This window comes from Colossoma macropomum, unplaced genomic scaffold (genome assembly GCF_904425465.1).
Source record: "Colossoma macropomum unplaced genomic scaffold, Colossoma_macropomum, whole genome shotgun sequence".
In the NCBI taxonomy this organism is placed as follows: domain Eukaryota; kingdom Metazoa; phylum Chordata; class Actinopteri; order Characiformes; family Serrasalmidae; genus Colossoma; species Colossoma macropomum.
Window position 1 is genome coordinate 34,031,307 of NW_023494799.1, and position 16,996 is coordinate 34,048,302.

At 40.6% G+C, this 16,996-nt stretch overlaps 1 protein-coding gene across 7 annotated transcripts in view; it reads left to right on the forward strand.

The window, feature by feature from the left end:
• The window catches only part of myo9aa (myosin IXAa), a 151,293-nt gene extending 134,519 nt beyond the window's left edge, over positions 1 to 16,774 (forward strand). For 3 of the 7 annotated variants that reach the window (XM_036585972.1, XM_036585969.1, XM_036585971.1), the window contains 17 exons: positions 838 to 941; positions 1,100 to 1,230; positions 1,313 to 1,521; positions 1,846 to 1,962; positions 2,105 to 2,293; positions 2,390 to 2,437; positions 2,545 to 2,656; positions 2,963 to 3,024; positions 3,221 to 3,413; positions 3,550 to 3,678; positions 3,888 to 3,993; positions 4,087 to 4,218; positions 4,395 to 4,518; positions 12,219 to 12,272; positions 14,804 to 15,006; positions 15,641 to 15,783; positions 15,868 to 16,307. In XM_036585972.1, the coding sequence (XP_036441865.1) occupies positions 838 to 941; positions 1,100 to 1,230; positions 1,313 to 1,521; positions 1,846 to 1,962; positions 2,105 to 2,293; positions 2,390 to 2,437; positions 2,545 to 2,656; positions 2,963 to 3,024; positions 3,221 to 3,413; positions 3,550 to 3,678; positions 3,888 to 3,993; positions 4,087 to 4,218; positions 4,395 to 4,518; positions 12,219 to 12,272; positions 14,804 to 15,006; positions 15,641 to 15,783; positions 15,868 to 16,307 (2,496 nt within the window). Of the gene's footprint in view, positions 1 to 837; positions 942 to 1,099; positions 1,231 to 1,312; positions 1,522 to 1,845; positions 1,963 to 2,104; positions 2,294 to 2,389; positions 2,438 to 2,544; positions 2,657 to 2,962; positions 3,025 to 3,220; positions 3,414 to 3,549; positions 3,679 to 3,887; positions 3,994 to 4,086; positions 4,219 to 4,394; positions 4,519 to 12,218; positions 12,273 to 14,803; positions 15,007 to 15,640; positions 15,784 to 15,867 lie in introns of all 7 variants that reach the window. The other 4 variants (XM_036585968.1, XM_036585973.1, XM_036585970.1 and 1 more) reach the window with 2 other exon arrangements.
• The last annotated feature ends 222 nt before the right edge of the window (positions 16,775 to 16,996 follow it).

The window sequence follows — 16,996 nt, forward strand, 5'->3', positions numbered from 1 at the left end:
GATGAAACTGATTGTGGTACAAACAATAAAACTTATATTTTTGTCAATTTCAGCCACACAGATCTGGATAACTCCTCTCAGAAGTGTGTTTTCCCTCCATAAATTAAGAAAAAAAAACATTCTGCATTTTAACCCACACTACGCTTTGCATTCTGATTACTGCGCTAGACTAGACCGTAACAGCCACGCTAGCTTCAGGTTGCCTGCGTTCCACAGTCCGGACTTCTGCTGCCCACAGATTCTGCTCAATGTATCACCCTGTATAATGATCACTGCATGCTTTATACACCAGCTTTCTTTTCTTCTCTCTCTTACTAGTAGAGCCTCCCCTCAGTGCGAGGCACAGGACATCTGCGGCCACCTTGGCCGTTCCCTCACCCTGTAGATTCATTCATTGCCACTCTTTAATCTTCATTTTCTTCTTTTTTTTGTAACAAACTCTCTTTCTCATTGTGTTTACAAGTATTCCTGTATACATGTATGTTCATTTTCAGTGTGTGTTTGATAATAGTGAATAAATGTCTGGTTTTTTACTAGAAGATCTTAAATTGCATTTTACCAGTAGTGTTTTTGTACTGTAAGTGTACTCTGATCACCTTCCACTGGCAGAAGGTGTTGGCTGATGAAATTGGAAGACATTCTGTTACATGTAGTACAAACCTCTAAACAGATCAAGAAGCATATTTGGGAAAAATTGAACATGCTCCTGTCTTCATCTTTTTGTTTTTTTTTCTCGTTATTTTTCTTAGGTTTTTTTTTGTGCTCCCCAAGATGGAATGCCATACGATCTATTCACTTTTTTCCCAATTTTTAAATAAACTAATGTGTTTTTTTCAGCCCTCCACACCCACTGAGGAGCAAAAGAGGATGCACAAAACTATGTCATCTGGTGACCTTGGCAAGAGTGAAACCTTGAGAAAGAATTCTCAGGGAGATGGAAGGTGGTTATAAACAAATCCTGTTAATTTATTCACATTATTAATTATCTCACAATATTAATCATGTATAGTGGTCATAACCTTTTAAATTCTTTCTTAATTTTTCAATCTAATATCCTCTAGCTTTGAAAAAATATAAAAGCATATGTTTTTGCCCTCAGGGTTCGAGGTAAGATGCGGTTCTGGACAAAGACGAAGCAGGCAGAAAAGAAGTCCTCCAGGGAGAGGCTAGTGTGCGGCAGTGACACTATGGACGGAGACTATGCTGACACCGCACTCCTCATGGGTGAAGGTGGGAGGAAGGGACTTAGTCTTATCAACTTTTTCCTGCATGCATTCTCTGTGGGAGATGACCCATTTGTGTCTGTCTGCAGGAGAATGCCTGTCCCCACCGCACAGCCCTGACTTTAGCAGCCAGCGGGATTTTAAGGAGAACAAGGAACCGTCACCCAAAGTGAAGCGCCGCCGCAGTGTGAAGATCAGCAGCGTGGCTCTAGAACCCGCCCAGTGGCAGAACGATGCACTACAGATCCTCACGTGTGCCAATGACTACAAGAGCATGAATGAGTTCCTTATGAAGAAGGTACAGCTCTGGCTTTTTTTAGTCTGCAGCCCCCTCAAGTGCTCCTTCCCTGAATTAAAACAAGTTGCACATATTTTGGAAACTGCAGATGACACAATGTTGCTTTTTTTTTTTTTACTGAAATCAGCTAAGACTGATTTGAATTTTTAAAAACAAAAAAGATTTAGTATCCCTTTAACTACACTTGGCCCGAAAACTTCCATAATACTTCTTTTTTGCAAAAATGTAGATAGGTTCATCCCATTACTGTTTTTGACAGTCAGATCAGTGCCTTCGTTTTCTGTACCATCTCTGAATAAATATGTCTTACCTAATGTTCCACAGATCAATGATTTGGATACAGAGGACAGTAAGAAAGACACAATGGTGGATGTCGTCTTTAAAAAGGCGCTCAAAGAATTCCGCATCAACATTTTCAACTCCTACTCCACAGCTTTGGCCGTGAGTAAAGTCCTTCTGTTAAAACATGAATGAAAGTCTCAGAACATGTACTAATACCTAACTAACCAGTATAGATTTCAGTTTGTCCTGTGAGAGTCCTGTTTTGCTTTTGTTCTCACCCTCATTTGTTCCATGTGCGCAGATGGATGACGGAAAGAGTATCCGCTATAAGGATCTGTACGCGCTCTTCGAGCAGATCCTGGAGAAGACCATGCGCCAGGAGCAGAGAGACTGGAGCGAGTCCCCTGTTAAAGTATGGGTGAACACCTTTAAAGTGTTCCTGGATGAGTTTATGACCGAGTACAAACCACTGGACAGCAGCGTGAGCAAAGTATGCCACTCATTTCTGTCTCCTGCATCTTGCATTGTGTTACACATATCTAAGTCTCGCTCTGCATGCTCACATTTATACTTGTCTAAATTACAGGCCTCTAAACCCGACCGCAAGAAGAGAAGGAAAAAGGACTCGGACATTGTGAGTTAAATGATAAACTGCCCATTATGCATTGTGACCTTTTTTGTTTCTGTGTCACTAGTATTGTTTTGTTTTATTCTTGTGACTATGCCTTTGTTTTTCTCCAGGTGGAGGAACACAACGGCCATGTTTTCAAGTCCACTCAGTACAGCATTCCCACATACTGCGAGTACTGCTCCTCCCTCATCTGGATGATGGACAAAGCGTGCGTCTGCAAACGTGAGTTTGTGTCCTCAGTCTCGAGACTCCTCACCAAAATGGCCCTGACCTCAATTTAACATAATCAGATTGTTTACCGCCGGACCCATGGCTTCTTAAGGGCATACTGCTCTGTTTTGGGACAGTTTGGCTTTGTCAGGCAGGATGTTTTCCCCACATCTGCCATGTTACAGTGTGAGGAATGTTGGCTTCGGCTCGAAACGTGTGTTTTCCACACGTTGTTTGACTTTTTCCTGAGATCTGCATGAGACCTGAGAGGTTGGGTTTAAAAAATGAGACTCATTGAGATGTCTGTTTCTTGTGTAGTATGCCGGTACGCCTGCCACAGAAAGTGCTGTCTGAAGATGACGACCAAATGCAGCAAGAAGGTAAGGAATTTCTCTCTGTAATTACCATCACATGTGATTGGCACTTAATTGTTACTTGTTTACTGAAACTCTCTGTTCCATGTCATGAGACAAATGACAATAAACTCGATTGTCTTGCTTTTTTGCTTGACTTTTTATTGCACTGAATGGGCATTTAGAGATAAAGCTTAAACCATTATCTGTTTTTGGTGCGTAGTACGATCCTGAACTGTCATCGAGGCAGTTTGGGGTGGAGGTGTCCCGTTTGACCAATGACGAGCGCTCCGTACCTTTGGTGGTGGAGAAACTCATCAACTACATTGAGATGCACGGCCTCTACACAGAGGGCATCTACAGGAAGTCTGGCTCCACCAGTAAGGTCAAAGAACTGAAGCAGGCTCTGGACACAGGTACAGCACTTGAAACAACCAACAGAGACAATAGCTGCTGGACTGCCAGCTCGGAGTCATGTTATTGTTCACCCCAAGGAATAACATGGTCACTCGCCTGTGGTTTGATCTCTCTCCATTGTTATCTGTCCCTCAGATGTGAACAGTGTGAATCTGGATGAGTTCAATATCCACGTCATTGCCAGTGTTTTCAAGCAGTGGTTGCGTGATTTGCCCAATCCCCTTATGACCTTCGAACTGTATGAGGAATTCCTGAGAGTCATGGGTAAGTGGTTTGTCTGGCTTAGTTCCAGTTTAATTCTTGATCTTTTCTTTTAACTGTTTTGGGTGTTCTTATAAACAGTTTGGCTGATAATTGTACACTACATATAGGAAAAATATAGCTAAAAAAAACAGGAGTTATTGCACAAGTATGTTTGGATTATATTTGTGGTTCTAGCACAAAAATTAGTCTTTGCACTTTCCAATTTTCAGGCCTTCCAGACAAAAAGGAGGTCGTACGAGGGGTCTATTCTGTGGTAGATCAGCTTAGCAGAACTCATCTGTACACACTGGAAAGACTCATCTTCCACCTGGTCAGGTAAGAAGACTCCGAAATCCCCATCTCCTGTTCTTTTTGACTGTCACCACATCCGTTTATGAACACTGTTTTATCTATTTGTATTGTGTCCAGAATTGCACTGCAAGAAGAAACCAACCGCATGTCTGCTAACGCTCTGGCTATCGTCTTTGCCCCCTGTGTTCTCCGTTGCCCGGACACTATCGACCCACTGCAGAGCGTACAAGATATTGGCAAAACCACAGCGTACGTTATGACTCTTTACTCTGTAGGGTCAGATGAGGCCCAGCAAGTTCACTTAGTATACATTGTACTTACCTGTGTTCCTTTGTTTGGTCCACCATTATTATGGACATAGATGGCAGTAGATTTCTGATCCAGCATCTGATTTAATATTGCGCCTGTGTTTTTGTGTTCAACAGATGTATAGAACTGATCATATGTGAGCAAATGAACAAGTATAAAGCCAGGCTGAAGGACATTAACAGTCTGGAGTTCGCTGAGAACAAAGCCAAGAGCCGACTGACACTCATTCGCAGGTCTATGGTAAGTAAAACAGAGGTAGACTAATAAAAGGAATACTCAAGCATTTTTCTGATGCATCTGTAGTGTACAATGATTACCATGGCCAGTACTTTAATGGTGTTTCCCCGTACTTAGAAACATAAACAAATTGACTTGCGACACTGGTAATAAAAGCCAAAGCACTGAGCCAGTACTGGGAACCAAGTTCTAATGGTCCATGGTGAATGACCGTTTGCAAAATTTGGAGAAAATCACTCCTCCTTTATATAAATATATATAAATTGATGGATACTGAATGAGAAAAGAAGTGACCTATTTTTCCTTGTTAGCCAACCTGGGTACAGATTTGATCTTAAGCGTGTAGAGAAATGGCTATTTTATTATTTAAATGTATTATGAATGATAATGTAGGGCTGCTGCAGTGGCAGATTTTTGTCACAACAATGTTTGGATACCATAATGTATGATTTACAGTATTGGAACTGTGGGGGTGATGTTAGGGTAGCATACATTCAAAACATCTTTATTAATTAAAAAAAAGGCCTGTTTACACGGATGAGCTAAAACATTATGTTCACTCAGGGATTAACCATATAATGCTGATTATCTCATAGCAACGGCGCATGTTTAGGTCTGGGATATATTAGACAGTAAGCGAAAGTGTGGTTCTCATAGCCGACGTGTTGGATATGGGAGAAATGGGCAGGCGTGAAGACCTGAGTGACTTTGACATGGGACAAATTGTTATGGCCAGACGACTGGGTCAGAGCATCTCAGAAACAGCAAAGCTTGTGAGGGACCTCCGGTCAACAGTGTTGAGTACCTATTGACAGTGGTCAGAGGAGGGACAGACCACGAACCAGCAACAGGGTACTGGGCACCCAAAGCTTATTGATGCGCGAGAGCAACAAAGGCCAACCCGTCTGGTCCGAGCCAACAGAAGGGCTACTGTAGCACAAGTCACAGAATGTTATAATGATGGTTAAGGGGGGGTGTGTGATGTGTCACAACTCACAGTGCATCGCACTTTGCTGAGTATGGGGCTGCATAGCTGCAGACCAGTAAGAGTGCTCATGCTAACTCATGTCCACCGTCAAAAGTCCCTACAATGGGCACGCGAGCATCAGAACTGGACCATGGAGCAATGGAAGAAGGTCGCACGATCTAAAGAGTCTTGATTTCTTTAACATCACATGGACAGCTGGGTACATGTGAGGCATTTACCTGGGGAAGCGATAGCACCAGGATGCACTGTGGGGGAAAGAGGGATGCCAGTAGAGGGAGTGTGACGCTCTGGTCAATGGGACATCCTGGGTCTGGATATTCATGTTGACGTCAGTTTGACACGTCTCGCCTACCTAAACATCGCTGGGGACCAGGTGTATCCCTTCATTACAAAGGAGTTCACTGTTCAATTGCCGCTTTCACCAGGATAATGAACCTAACTGCACTGGACACAACATTCAGGAATGTCTTTTTTTATTATATGTTTATTGATTTTCAAAGACTTATCCTCACAACAATCAATTGTCAGTTGCCACACCATTAACAGAAAGGCTAAACAATAAAGAAATAACATTAAAGACAAATTGCAGATTAAAGGAAAAAGGGGGATATTGCAGAGGCCTCAAAACTGAGAAGCAATGAAACACAAATGATACAAAATCAGAAATTGAGAGAAATATAATTCACATCCCTTTTAATATTCCCCAAACTGACAACCAGGTTTTGCTAAACCTTTGGTATCTGTGATGAATTTCAAAAGTTTTTCCGGTGGAAGAAGATTTGAGATCTGCGTCAACCACATATTAAGAGAAGGGACATCCGGAGATATCCATACCAACAAAATACATTTTTTTGCCAGATATGTTAAGGGTCCTAGAAGATATTCCTCACTGCCATTCAATACCATGTCGGCGCTGTGGTTCAAAAGATAAAAATTAAAATTACAGCTTTTATCTAATGTTTTCTCAACAACTTGATCAACATCTCTTCAGAACATCAGAATTTCTGTACATTGCCAAAACATATGCATAACTGTACCTTTATCAGCTTTACATTTAAGGCATAATGGGGATACATTTGGAGACATCTTGTGAAGATGTACAGGAGTAAGATCATGTTCTATACTTAAAATTCCACTCTTGGATGTTAATGGAAGTATATCTTGGGAATATTTTCTCGTAGATATTATTCCATGCATCGTCATCAAATCTGAGAGAAAGGTCTCTTTCCCATACACATCATAGGGAATCATAGTTTAACATGCTGGAACAAGACAGAATAGAATATATGTGTGAAATTTTATTTCTGAGATCATCTGGCCTAACAGGAAACCTCTCCATTTCTGTCAAATCCCAACGGATTTGACTTTCTTTGGATAAGCAATCTACAAAATGACGTAACTGCAGGTATTTGTAGAAATCTGAATTTGCAAGCTTAAACCGGGTTTTAAGTCATTAAACCTTGACTATGCATGCAAAACAAATCAGTTATTCCAGATACTAACAAATTTCAGAATTCTGCGGTCCTTATTTGAAGGGGAAAGTCTGAGTTAAGGAAGATTGGGGAATGCAATGAAATATAAGTGGGAATTTTTAGATACTTTCTGACATCCTTCCAGACCAGGAGTGTACTATTTATAATGTTTTTGTCTTTTAGATTATGAAGTTTATCTATGGAACTCATAAATGACAGGGTTTGTAACACAAGAGGTTCACAAAATGAGGACTCAATATCAACCCTTTTGGAATCATGTCTGTCTATAAACCACAACCTCATTTGTTTAATATATGCTGACCAATAACAAAGCTGAAAGTTAAGTAAGGAGGGTGCTCCAAGCATTTTGGGCTTGGTAAGTTTTGAGAACCTAATTTGAGGTTTCTTGTTCCATATGTCTTCACCTATACAGGTATTTATGCTTTTGAAGAAATTCAAGGGAATATAACAGAGTAGTGTTTGAAACAGATAATCAAGTCGGGGTTCATTTTTATAATTTTGATTCGACCAAAGAATTTAGGAAAGAAGACCAAACATGGAGCTCTTCTTTCATTTTTCCCCAAAGCGGTAAATAATTGGTGTCAAATAAATTGTCCAACTTGGGTGTAATAGATACACCAAAGGTATCTAAACCCTGCTTGAGCTACCTGAGAAGGAAAAGGCTGACCTATGTCAACACCTTGTGGAACATTCAGAGGTAAGGCTAGTGATTTGCTGAGATTAATTTTGTAACCAGACACCCTGCTATATTCAGATATCAGATCAAGAACAATATTTACATAAATTACTGGGTTGGACAAAAGAACATCATCTGCGTAAAGAGAGATACGATGGTCGTCTCCATTGATCCCGATACCAAAAATAACATCACTACTAGAGGCTCAATCACCGAAGAGAAAAGGAGAGGAGAGAGAGGGCACCCTTGTACACCCCCTGGAAAAAAAAAGACTTGACCTACCCAATCACGTTTAAGTTTAGCATGTTCAGCATTGGAAAGATGTGTTTCCTGCAGCATTCCAGTGAATATTTTTTCTTTTTTCAGAAATGTTAAGCTCTTTTTCCTCGTTACAGCACTGCCAGAACATTATTCATTACAAGCACATTCTGGAAACAGCATTTGAAGTAACGTTACAATGAACAAAATGAATATACCGTGCAGCGATATCAGAAACAGACAGATAAAAGAACATCCCTTTGCCCTCGTCCCCAGCCCTGTCCCCAGCCCAATAATATCTGTCCGCAGAGCTGCGGTTTCACTCTAGCAACTTCAAGCCAGTGGCATTCAGTGCATGCGCCGACACTTGTTTTATTTTTTCTTAGCAAGTTTCAGGCTGATTAACATTTCAGTCCTTGTACATGGGTTTACAATAAATTCACGATACATTTGCGTTGGGCTAATGTTATATTTTAAGCTTTAAGCTAAAACAAACTTTATGGTTTGAACGCATATAGACAGTCACTGGGTAAATATTACACGAACTACAGCTTATGTAGCCTGGGTAAGCTAATGGATTATGTGGATATAATGTTAGCTCAATTAACTTACCCTTAATACGGGGGCCTTATGTGTACACTTACATTACATGTGCAGGAGTAAAACTTTACCTTAAGCAGCTGTAAACTGAGCTTAATATTAAGCTTCAGGCTAAAACAAACGTTAGTTTTTGAGAGGATCCCTGCTGAAAAAAACATTGAATCCATTATATGTTTCTTTTGGTTTCTGATGGTTTTGTAATGTGTTTTGGCTTATAGTTTAACCGGTTACCAATGGTTGATTTGTATATTGGCAACAATATCCCTTCCTGAATGGTAACTTGCTCCCCATTTGTAACGTCTCTGATGTAAACTGTTTGTGCTGGTAGTGCGTGTCGCTATGCATATTACCATTCAGGATGGGACACCGTCGCCAATATATGAATCAACCACTGGTTACCAGTTAAATCCTAAGCCAAAACACATTACTAAACCATCAGAAACCAAGAGTAACACCTACAGCAGGGATACGTTCAAAAACTAAAGTTTGTTTTAGCCTAAAGCTTAATATTATGCTTAGTTTAAGCCTACTTAAGGTAAAGTTTCATTCCTGCACATGTAAGTGTACACATAATGCCCCCGTATTAAGGGTAAATTAACTGAGCTTGTTGTCTAACTTGCATAACCCGCTAACCCAGGCCACATAAGCTGTAGTTCGTGTAATATTTGCCCTGTAAATCTTTATATGCATTCACACCAAAGTTTGTTTAGCCTACAGCTTTAACATATAAAGTTAGCCCAGCACATATTTATCACAAATCTGTTGGAAACCCACATAAAACGACTGAAATACAGATTAGCCTAAAACTTGCTAAGAAAAACGAAAACAAGTGTCAGCGCGAAATTGTGGCTCTGCAGACAGATATCATTGGAGGAAACTGCTGGAGTGAAACTGTGGGTGTAAATCTGCAGTTCTTCAGTCAGACCCTTCTCGGATTTCGCCACGGTGTCGAATCCGCTGCGTTTCCGACGTACCTCTGCAGACAGATCCACGTAAAGCCCCGTGAACGATCACCTCGCGCTTCTTCACTATGGAGGACCAGATTTGCCAAATTGAAAATTAAATAAAATTAAAAAATAAATGGCTCAGTAAATTAATCAATAAATAAAAAAAACTAAAGTATATATTGCTTATTGTGATTGTAATTATACACTTATTTCCTTTTTCTGCAGTTATATATTTCTCAATTCATTTATTTTTGTATTATTTATTGTTTTATTAATGCCATTTTTATAATTTTTTCCATATCTATATTTTTAACAGTTGTTTACTTTATTCATTGATTCATGTATTCGTTTATTTATTTTTTCATTAATTCATTAATCTATTTATTTTTTCATTAATTCGTTTTATTTATTTCTGTATTTTGTCGTTCATATGATAATGAGGGGGCTTGTTTTTCACGTTCAGGCTTAGCAATCAAGACCAGGAGGAGAAGAGTTGATTAAACTGTTCTTTCACTCCATAAAGAGAACCTGTAGCATCAGTGGTGGGCTCGCTCTATGTCAAGGCGATGAAAATCAGAAGGAAGACCGACCCAGGAGGGGAGCATTTCTTGGAGAAATTCACTAAGCGGCATGGAGCACTTTGCGTTTTCGGGCCGGCCGACGATCGTCGACTTTTGACTGAAGCTGTTCCACGGTCGCCATCAACGAAGAGAGAGCACCGTGACTAGCCTGTCTTTAGCATCCTCGCCCTCCGAGGTTCTGTTTTCAAGCCTGCTTTCAGTTTGTTGAACTCGCTGTGAAAGGCTGGTAACGGTACCTTCCATAGATGAAATCGATGTAGAGATGGCGTTCAGCCGATTGTCTGTCGCGTCTAGCCGTGATCCAAAATACTTAGGACCAATCCCATTTCTTCTTTTTAACCCTACCCCTTGTTTTCGAGTGTCACCCTAACCCCTTGGAACTGAGTTACAAGGGATAGTGGTTGAAATCTTGCCCTACGAAATGGGACAACCCTCAAATTAAAACATTGCTTCATTAACAGCTACTAGTGCTGCTCTGTAGGCGACCCGGCCCGTCTTCAGTGATAGCAGAGGAGGGTAAAGTTCAGCTCCTCACTGCTGGGCTTTAGTTACATATAGGGCATCATGTGCCTTCAAAGAGGGGTATAAGACATTTATTTATTATCGCCCACCTTTAATTCTTCAGTGATACGAAGCTGAAGTCAGATATTCACCAGCTTCTCGTTCGATTTTTCCCGTTCCACCTTAAAAGTGCAGCAGATTATTAAAGGTGGAACTATTTAAGGTGGAATGGGAAAATTAGCTAGCTAGCTAGCTAGCTACCGACACGTTAGCATGCTATATGCAATTTTTTATGCTTATTATGAAGAAAACGACCATAATACAATGAAACAGCATTAAACTAAGATAATAAAATGATTATCGTAATATTTTTATGGAGAAAATTCTCACATTTGTGGGTTTCTTTGGTCTCTTGTTCAGCCGTCTTGCCGGTTTTTCTTTTTTCTCATAACACTCTGTTTGGAGTCTCTGAAAAACCTCCGTTTGGAGGGCAGTGTAGCCCCAACACTTCACCCTACTCCTCTATCTCAAAAAAAAATTGGGACACCCTACCCCTAGACGTGAACACGCAAAACAGAGGGATAAGGGCTAAGTGGTAGGGGCGAGGGGTGAAATGGGATTGGGCCTTTATCTCGGCACGAATCAAGTCTGTGCCAGCTTTAGCCGCTGCCCTGCCTGTTATCGAAGGCTCTTTTTTAGGTCTTTGAGGTCGATACGACGACATGTTTCAAGGGCAGACCGTGTTACTTTGGTCTAAAAACATAATGTTGTCGGAAGTGTTGTTGAAAAGTTTAGGAGCGGAGCTAGCTAGGTTTCAGGCGGCCATTTTCTGTTTTTTCTATTCTTCTTTCAAAAACAAAAAGTAAGACAAAAAAAGTCTGCATCATATCATCGACCCATTATTATTTATCTTTACACACAATGTTTTAATCACAAATGTGAGCTCTGTACACTCATGTTTAATCTGACTGATTTATCAAGCTAGCTAAATAGCTAAATTAGGAAAGGCTAACTAGATAGCGAACTGAGCTAGCAATTATATAATGTTATTTATCATTCAGAATCATATTAAAACAATTTTTAGCAAATACAGTAACCCAGATGAAGTTCGCCTTACCTCAGACTAGCATAATTCTGCCTGTTAATAGTTAGGACATTGAGTCCTAAGCTGAATCCGAATAGTTTATCCCCCAAAAAATCCAAAACATTGAAAAAGAATGAATTAAAAAACAGATTATCAGGATAGTGTGTGTGTAATTAAATACTCCTCAGTATTATCTTTCCACATTTTTTAGTCTAATAATTCTGACTAATTTACTGCCACAACTGTTCTCACTGCAGGTTTGTTGTGAGGAGTTTTGTCAGCTTTTCGTTCGCTTGATGGGGAAAGTTTAGAGATTACTGACTGGCTGAGAGGCGTGTCAGTCATAATTTTGCAAACGGTCAACCATCAGTGCGATAGAGGTTCAGCACGCTGAGTTTACATTGAAAAATGCTGGAGCGTTTCTTAAGCTGTGACGTCACATTTAACCATATAACTATAAACCCAGCACTTCAAGCCACATCTGTGCTATTTAACCCTGTATTTGCTCCTTCCTCTTTCTTTAACGCTGTTTTCTCCTTCCCCCCATCCTTCTTCCCCTCTCCTCTCTAATCCAGAAACCTGTAGTAATTGCGGTTAGGTTTATGAGCATAACCCGCAGTGCAGCGGCGGTAGGTACTCACTGACTCTAGCCTCATCTTGTGGCAGCCTCATTGGTCATGTCTGCGCTGTCCCAGCACTGTGTTCTGTCTGTCTCCATTGTCACAGCACACCGGTGCGAGGCCTTGGCCCTGTATCTTTGTCCCACTCAGTCAGATCACTTACACTGGCTCTTAACCAAATGCCTGTCCAGTTACTGTCATTTGGCACTGTACCAGCGGCACTGTTGCTTTCAAGGATGGGCGTTCATCCCTGGCTGTGGCTCATTTCATGGTGTTGTGTTCTGTTGAGTAACTTTGCAGCGTTCTTTATTTTCAGTCACAGGTCTCGCATCTCATCAAGCTCATGAGCTAATGTACTATTTTTCTTTTCCTTTTTTTTAAATTTGGCAACCTGCAGTCAAACGCAGCCAGAAAGGTAAAAGATAGTGTAGTTTCTGTGTTACTACCAGCTGTGGCTTCTGTAGTGGTTAGTGAGACTGAGCAAGTGCTTTGAGTCGAATAGTAGCCTTGGAAAGCATGGCTTGTGGACACAGCACTTTCATTAAGTGCTGTCTAAACTCCAAGGGATAATTTGGCGAAAAAACACATTTACAGTGTTCCCCTTGCCCCAAATGTAGCTGATCAATGACGGCATTTTTGGTATTCAAAGTTTGCTTCTCTAACTGTGCACTAGAGCTACAAGTCCAGCGCAGCCAACCTATAATGGAAGCTTATAGGCAGCCACCAGTTACCATCCTGCAAACTCCATGTGTGTTAGTGGATGTAAATTTCTCAATTTCATATTCGTTTACCTAACCGATTCATTTAAATCCAGTCAAATTTAAAATTGAATGTGGCCCCATCCACTGTCTTATGAATTTTAGACTTAACATCGTCATGCACTTGGTTTGAAAATTGTCCTCTTGTGTGACCTCATTTCTAGTAAATTCAGAGATGACCAGACAGGCAAGAAAAATATGCTTAATCATGAAAAATGTGTTCTTGTTTCATGTACCATCACAAATAGTATGCATTATTCTCTTAATGTGGAAGAAAATAGGCAGTCATGAAGTTTGTTTAAAACTATTTACAAAACATTACAACATCAATACACAAATGTGAAAACAGCTAAATGAAACAGTAATTTTGGTTTAAAGGAGAATTCTTGATATAGTGGTTAAAAGAATATAGAATACGACTCTTTACTGGCCATAATCTGCCTGTTTCTGAAAGTACCTACCAGAATATCAAACTTACAAAAGCAAACACAGCTTGTTTTATTTGCTGTTTACTCCAATTATGAGACTAAAAAATGAAGAAAAAAACAGAACAAAATAAAAAAAAAACTACTAGGTGAACTATTTGCTATTATAAAATAGGTTTCATTTAATAAGCAATCTAATTTATAGCCATTTATTCAGGCCTGTGTTCACCGTTGTGATAGTTTCTTGTCACACTATAGGACATTACTGTCACACCAATGGACATTTCCAGACAAAGAGCTGATCTTTGGACTAGTTGTGTGCTAGAATGCCTTGAATCTAATGTGACAGCTTACGTCTTCCATTATTTTATAAAGTTATACAAATAAAAAAGTACTGAAATTTGTAATATTGTAGATAAAACTTCAGTTGAGACCCTGCGTTTTTATGTCTTCTGTATTTTCTGAATTAAAAAGATCTTTTCATTAATCAGATGTTCAAGTTAATGCCCTTTGTATGATCACAGAAATGCAATTGATCATCACGTAAATTTAAGTGGGAACATGGAGGCCTACAAGCTATAGTTATATATAAATGTTTTCATTATATGCATAAAAAATTAAAAACGATAAAAACTTAATAATATAATAAATGTATGATTATTCTTCCTTTAAGTACCACGCGTTTTAAGATAAGGACTAATACCCCAGGTAGCCACACCAGTGGACAGTGATAATTGTTTCAAACAGAATATCAAACAACTTGAACTGCATTTCTCAGCTATTTAAATATCAAGTATAACAAAACATCAGTGAATTATTAAAATATAAATTTTGATTTTTGATTTATTGCAAACACAAAGATGGAGTGCCAAACAACCACGTCTTAATCATCGCATCTATGCTCACAACCATGCATTTTAACATAGCGTTAAGTAGTCATGTTTTTAAGGAATCACAAATAAGCTTGCTTGTAGTATCTTACAGACAATATCCAGGCTTCACGTTGGCTGCTGTTCAAATTCTTAGATAACAGAATGTCTTAGAATGACTTAGTTAAGCATATCGTTAGCATAATATGAATTGATGGAGCTAATTATATGCTTATAATAAGCTTAGCCACACTGACCTTGTAGTTCCAGTACAACAGGATAAAACTAAAGAACCAAATTTTGAACACCAAACCTGTCTTGGCTGATCGACTGCATTTGGGCTGAGGGTGAAAATGTGTGCATAAAAGTTTGCTAAACTATTCCTTTAAGCTCTGCGACTGAGACCTGTTTCCTCTTTCATCCCTTGTACTCAGTACAGTAGCTAACAGTCATAACCAAACTAATGCTGTGTGCATTGTGTTTATCAGGGTAAGGGGAGAGTACGCAGAGTGAGCTATCACACACCGTCTCCACCGGTCAGTCCTCGCTCTCCCTGTGCCCCTGAAGCCATGGAGGAGAGTGGAGATGAGGAAGCAAGTAGAGACTCTGAGGTGTCGGAGCAGCAGCAGGCCGCCATGCAGCAGGAGGAGAGGGTTCTGACCGAACAAATTGAGAGCCTGCAGAAAGAGAAGTGAGTGTGCAACCAGCATATGTTTACTGTCACGCATCATACTAATCACAAACATACATTTTGTATTTTATATACAATAATGATTGAATGGTATACGATACCATTAAGGTTCTAATATTAGACACCAAACAGTATTTTGTTTGTTATTTATGGTTTATTCAATATTTGTAGTATTTTTGGAACAAGATTTTTGTAAATTATAATTTAGAAGTTTTTTTTATTATTTCAGGCCTGAAAGTTGATTGCCTCATAATTCAAAAGTAGCAATCTGAATATTCATTTTATTATTATTCATACTATTATTCATACTACTAATTATTTAAAACTTGTGAATAGAATACTAACATCACATTAGAATACAAGTGTCTGCGAAAAATTATTATATTGTATTTTTTTATTATCAATCCTACATGGTAAATTTGTCATTTTGCTGCCTAACATTTCCCAGTCTGGGAACAGCACATCGTCACCAGCAGAGTGGGGTTAAGTAGGGGTTGAGTCCCTTGCCCAAGGGCACAGCCAAGAATACCCAGTCAAACCTGGGATTTGAACCTACAACCTTCCAGTTGCTGGCTCACCTCTCCTACCACCTGGCTACCTAGGCTTAAATGTTGTTGTTGACCTTCATCCGTAGGGAGGAGCTGACATTTGAGATGCTGTCCCTGGAGCCACGAGCGTCAGACGATGAGACTCTGGAGTCAGAGGCATCTATAGGGACAGCAGACAGCTCCGAGAACCTGAATGTTGACTCTGAAGGTGCCACGTCTGACTTCTCTGGTATGTTTCTGTGTACCTTTGTGGAGTGAGCAGCTTTTTGCTCAATACTGTTTGCTTACCGCGTCACGCTCTTCTGCCCCTCAGAGAGAGGCCCAGCGCTGACTGCCACCCGACCTAAGAAGTCCGAGGGCAAGACCAGAAGGACTTTGCGGAGGCAGCCCGACTCGCTGGACTCTGTGGACTCCGGCTCCACAGCTTCATCCGTCTCCTCGTCTCATCTGCACCCAGCCGCCTCATCCCACCGCTTTCGACTGCGCTCCAAATCACCCTCGCCAGGCCTGTTCCGCTCCGGACCACCCGACGATGGCCCAGATGCAGCCGATTCGCAGGACGGTGAAGAGAGGCCGCGCTTCACCAGCCGGGGCACCTTTAACCCGGAGAAGGGCAAGCAGAAACTGCGTGGGGCCAAGTATTCACCCCTGAGGCACCGCGAGCCTCCAGAGGGTGGTGGCCACCACAAGAGAGAACCAGACCTACAGCCACAGCAGCTAGTGTTGTACGGCACCAACGAGTTCATGGTATGAAAGCCATGGTGGCAACTCCTCCCCAAGAGCTAATCTTTTTCCTTGCTAGCTCGCTCATCGGCACCCCCTGTCCATGTCTACAAGCCAGCTGAACAGTCCCTAAGTGCCATGTCCACAGAGAGGCAGGAGGAAGGGGTCGGAAAAGCTATGCTGGAAATAAAGTGCCATGCCCTTTGTTCACTGGCTGTAGTCTGTGATGTTAATACAGATGTAAAGTTGCAGATTAAAGGGCAGTGCCGTCAGAAGCTGGGTGGAGCCCGTAGGCAGGGTAAAGGGAATGAGAAAACGCAGCAGGATGTACTCGGCTGCAGCCGGCTGTCCTCAGCAGATGCACCTGAGTTGCCGTTGCTGAAACAGGAGACAAAGCCATTGATAGTGCAGACTCCACAAACTCAAGCGAAACCATTGGCTGCTTTTAAAGTTTACAGTTTATAACCGTGTAAGCAGCGTGCTCTATAATTACATGTATGTATGCTCCCAAGCCTATTTAAAAACTTTTAATTACATGGTATATATATAAATCTCTATATAAATATATTATGTGATATAAAAATGTATAAAGCCGGAACACCAGTGATTTTTCTGGGTTGTTGAATTCATGTATTTATCTTTTGCCTGTCACAGATACTTTTGGAAAGCAACGTGTGGGAGCAGACATTGGCCATGTGCGAGTGGGTGTGCGTGTGAGT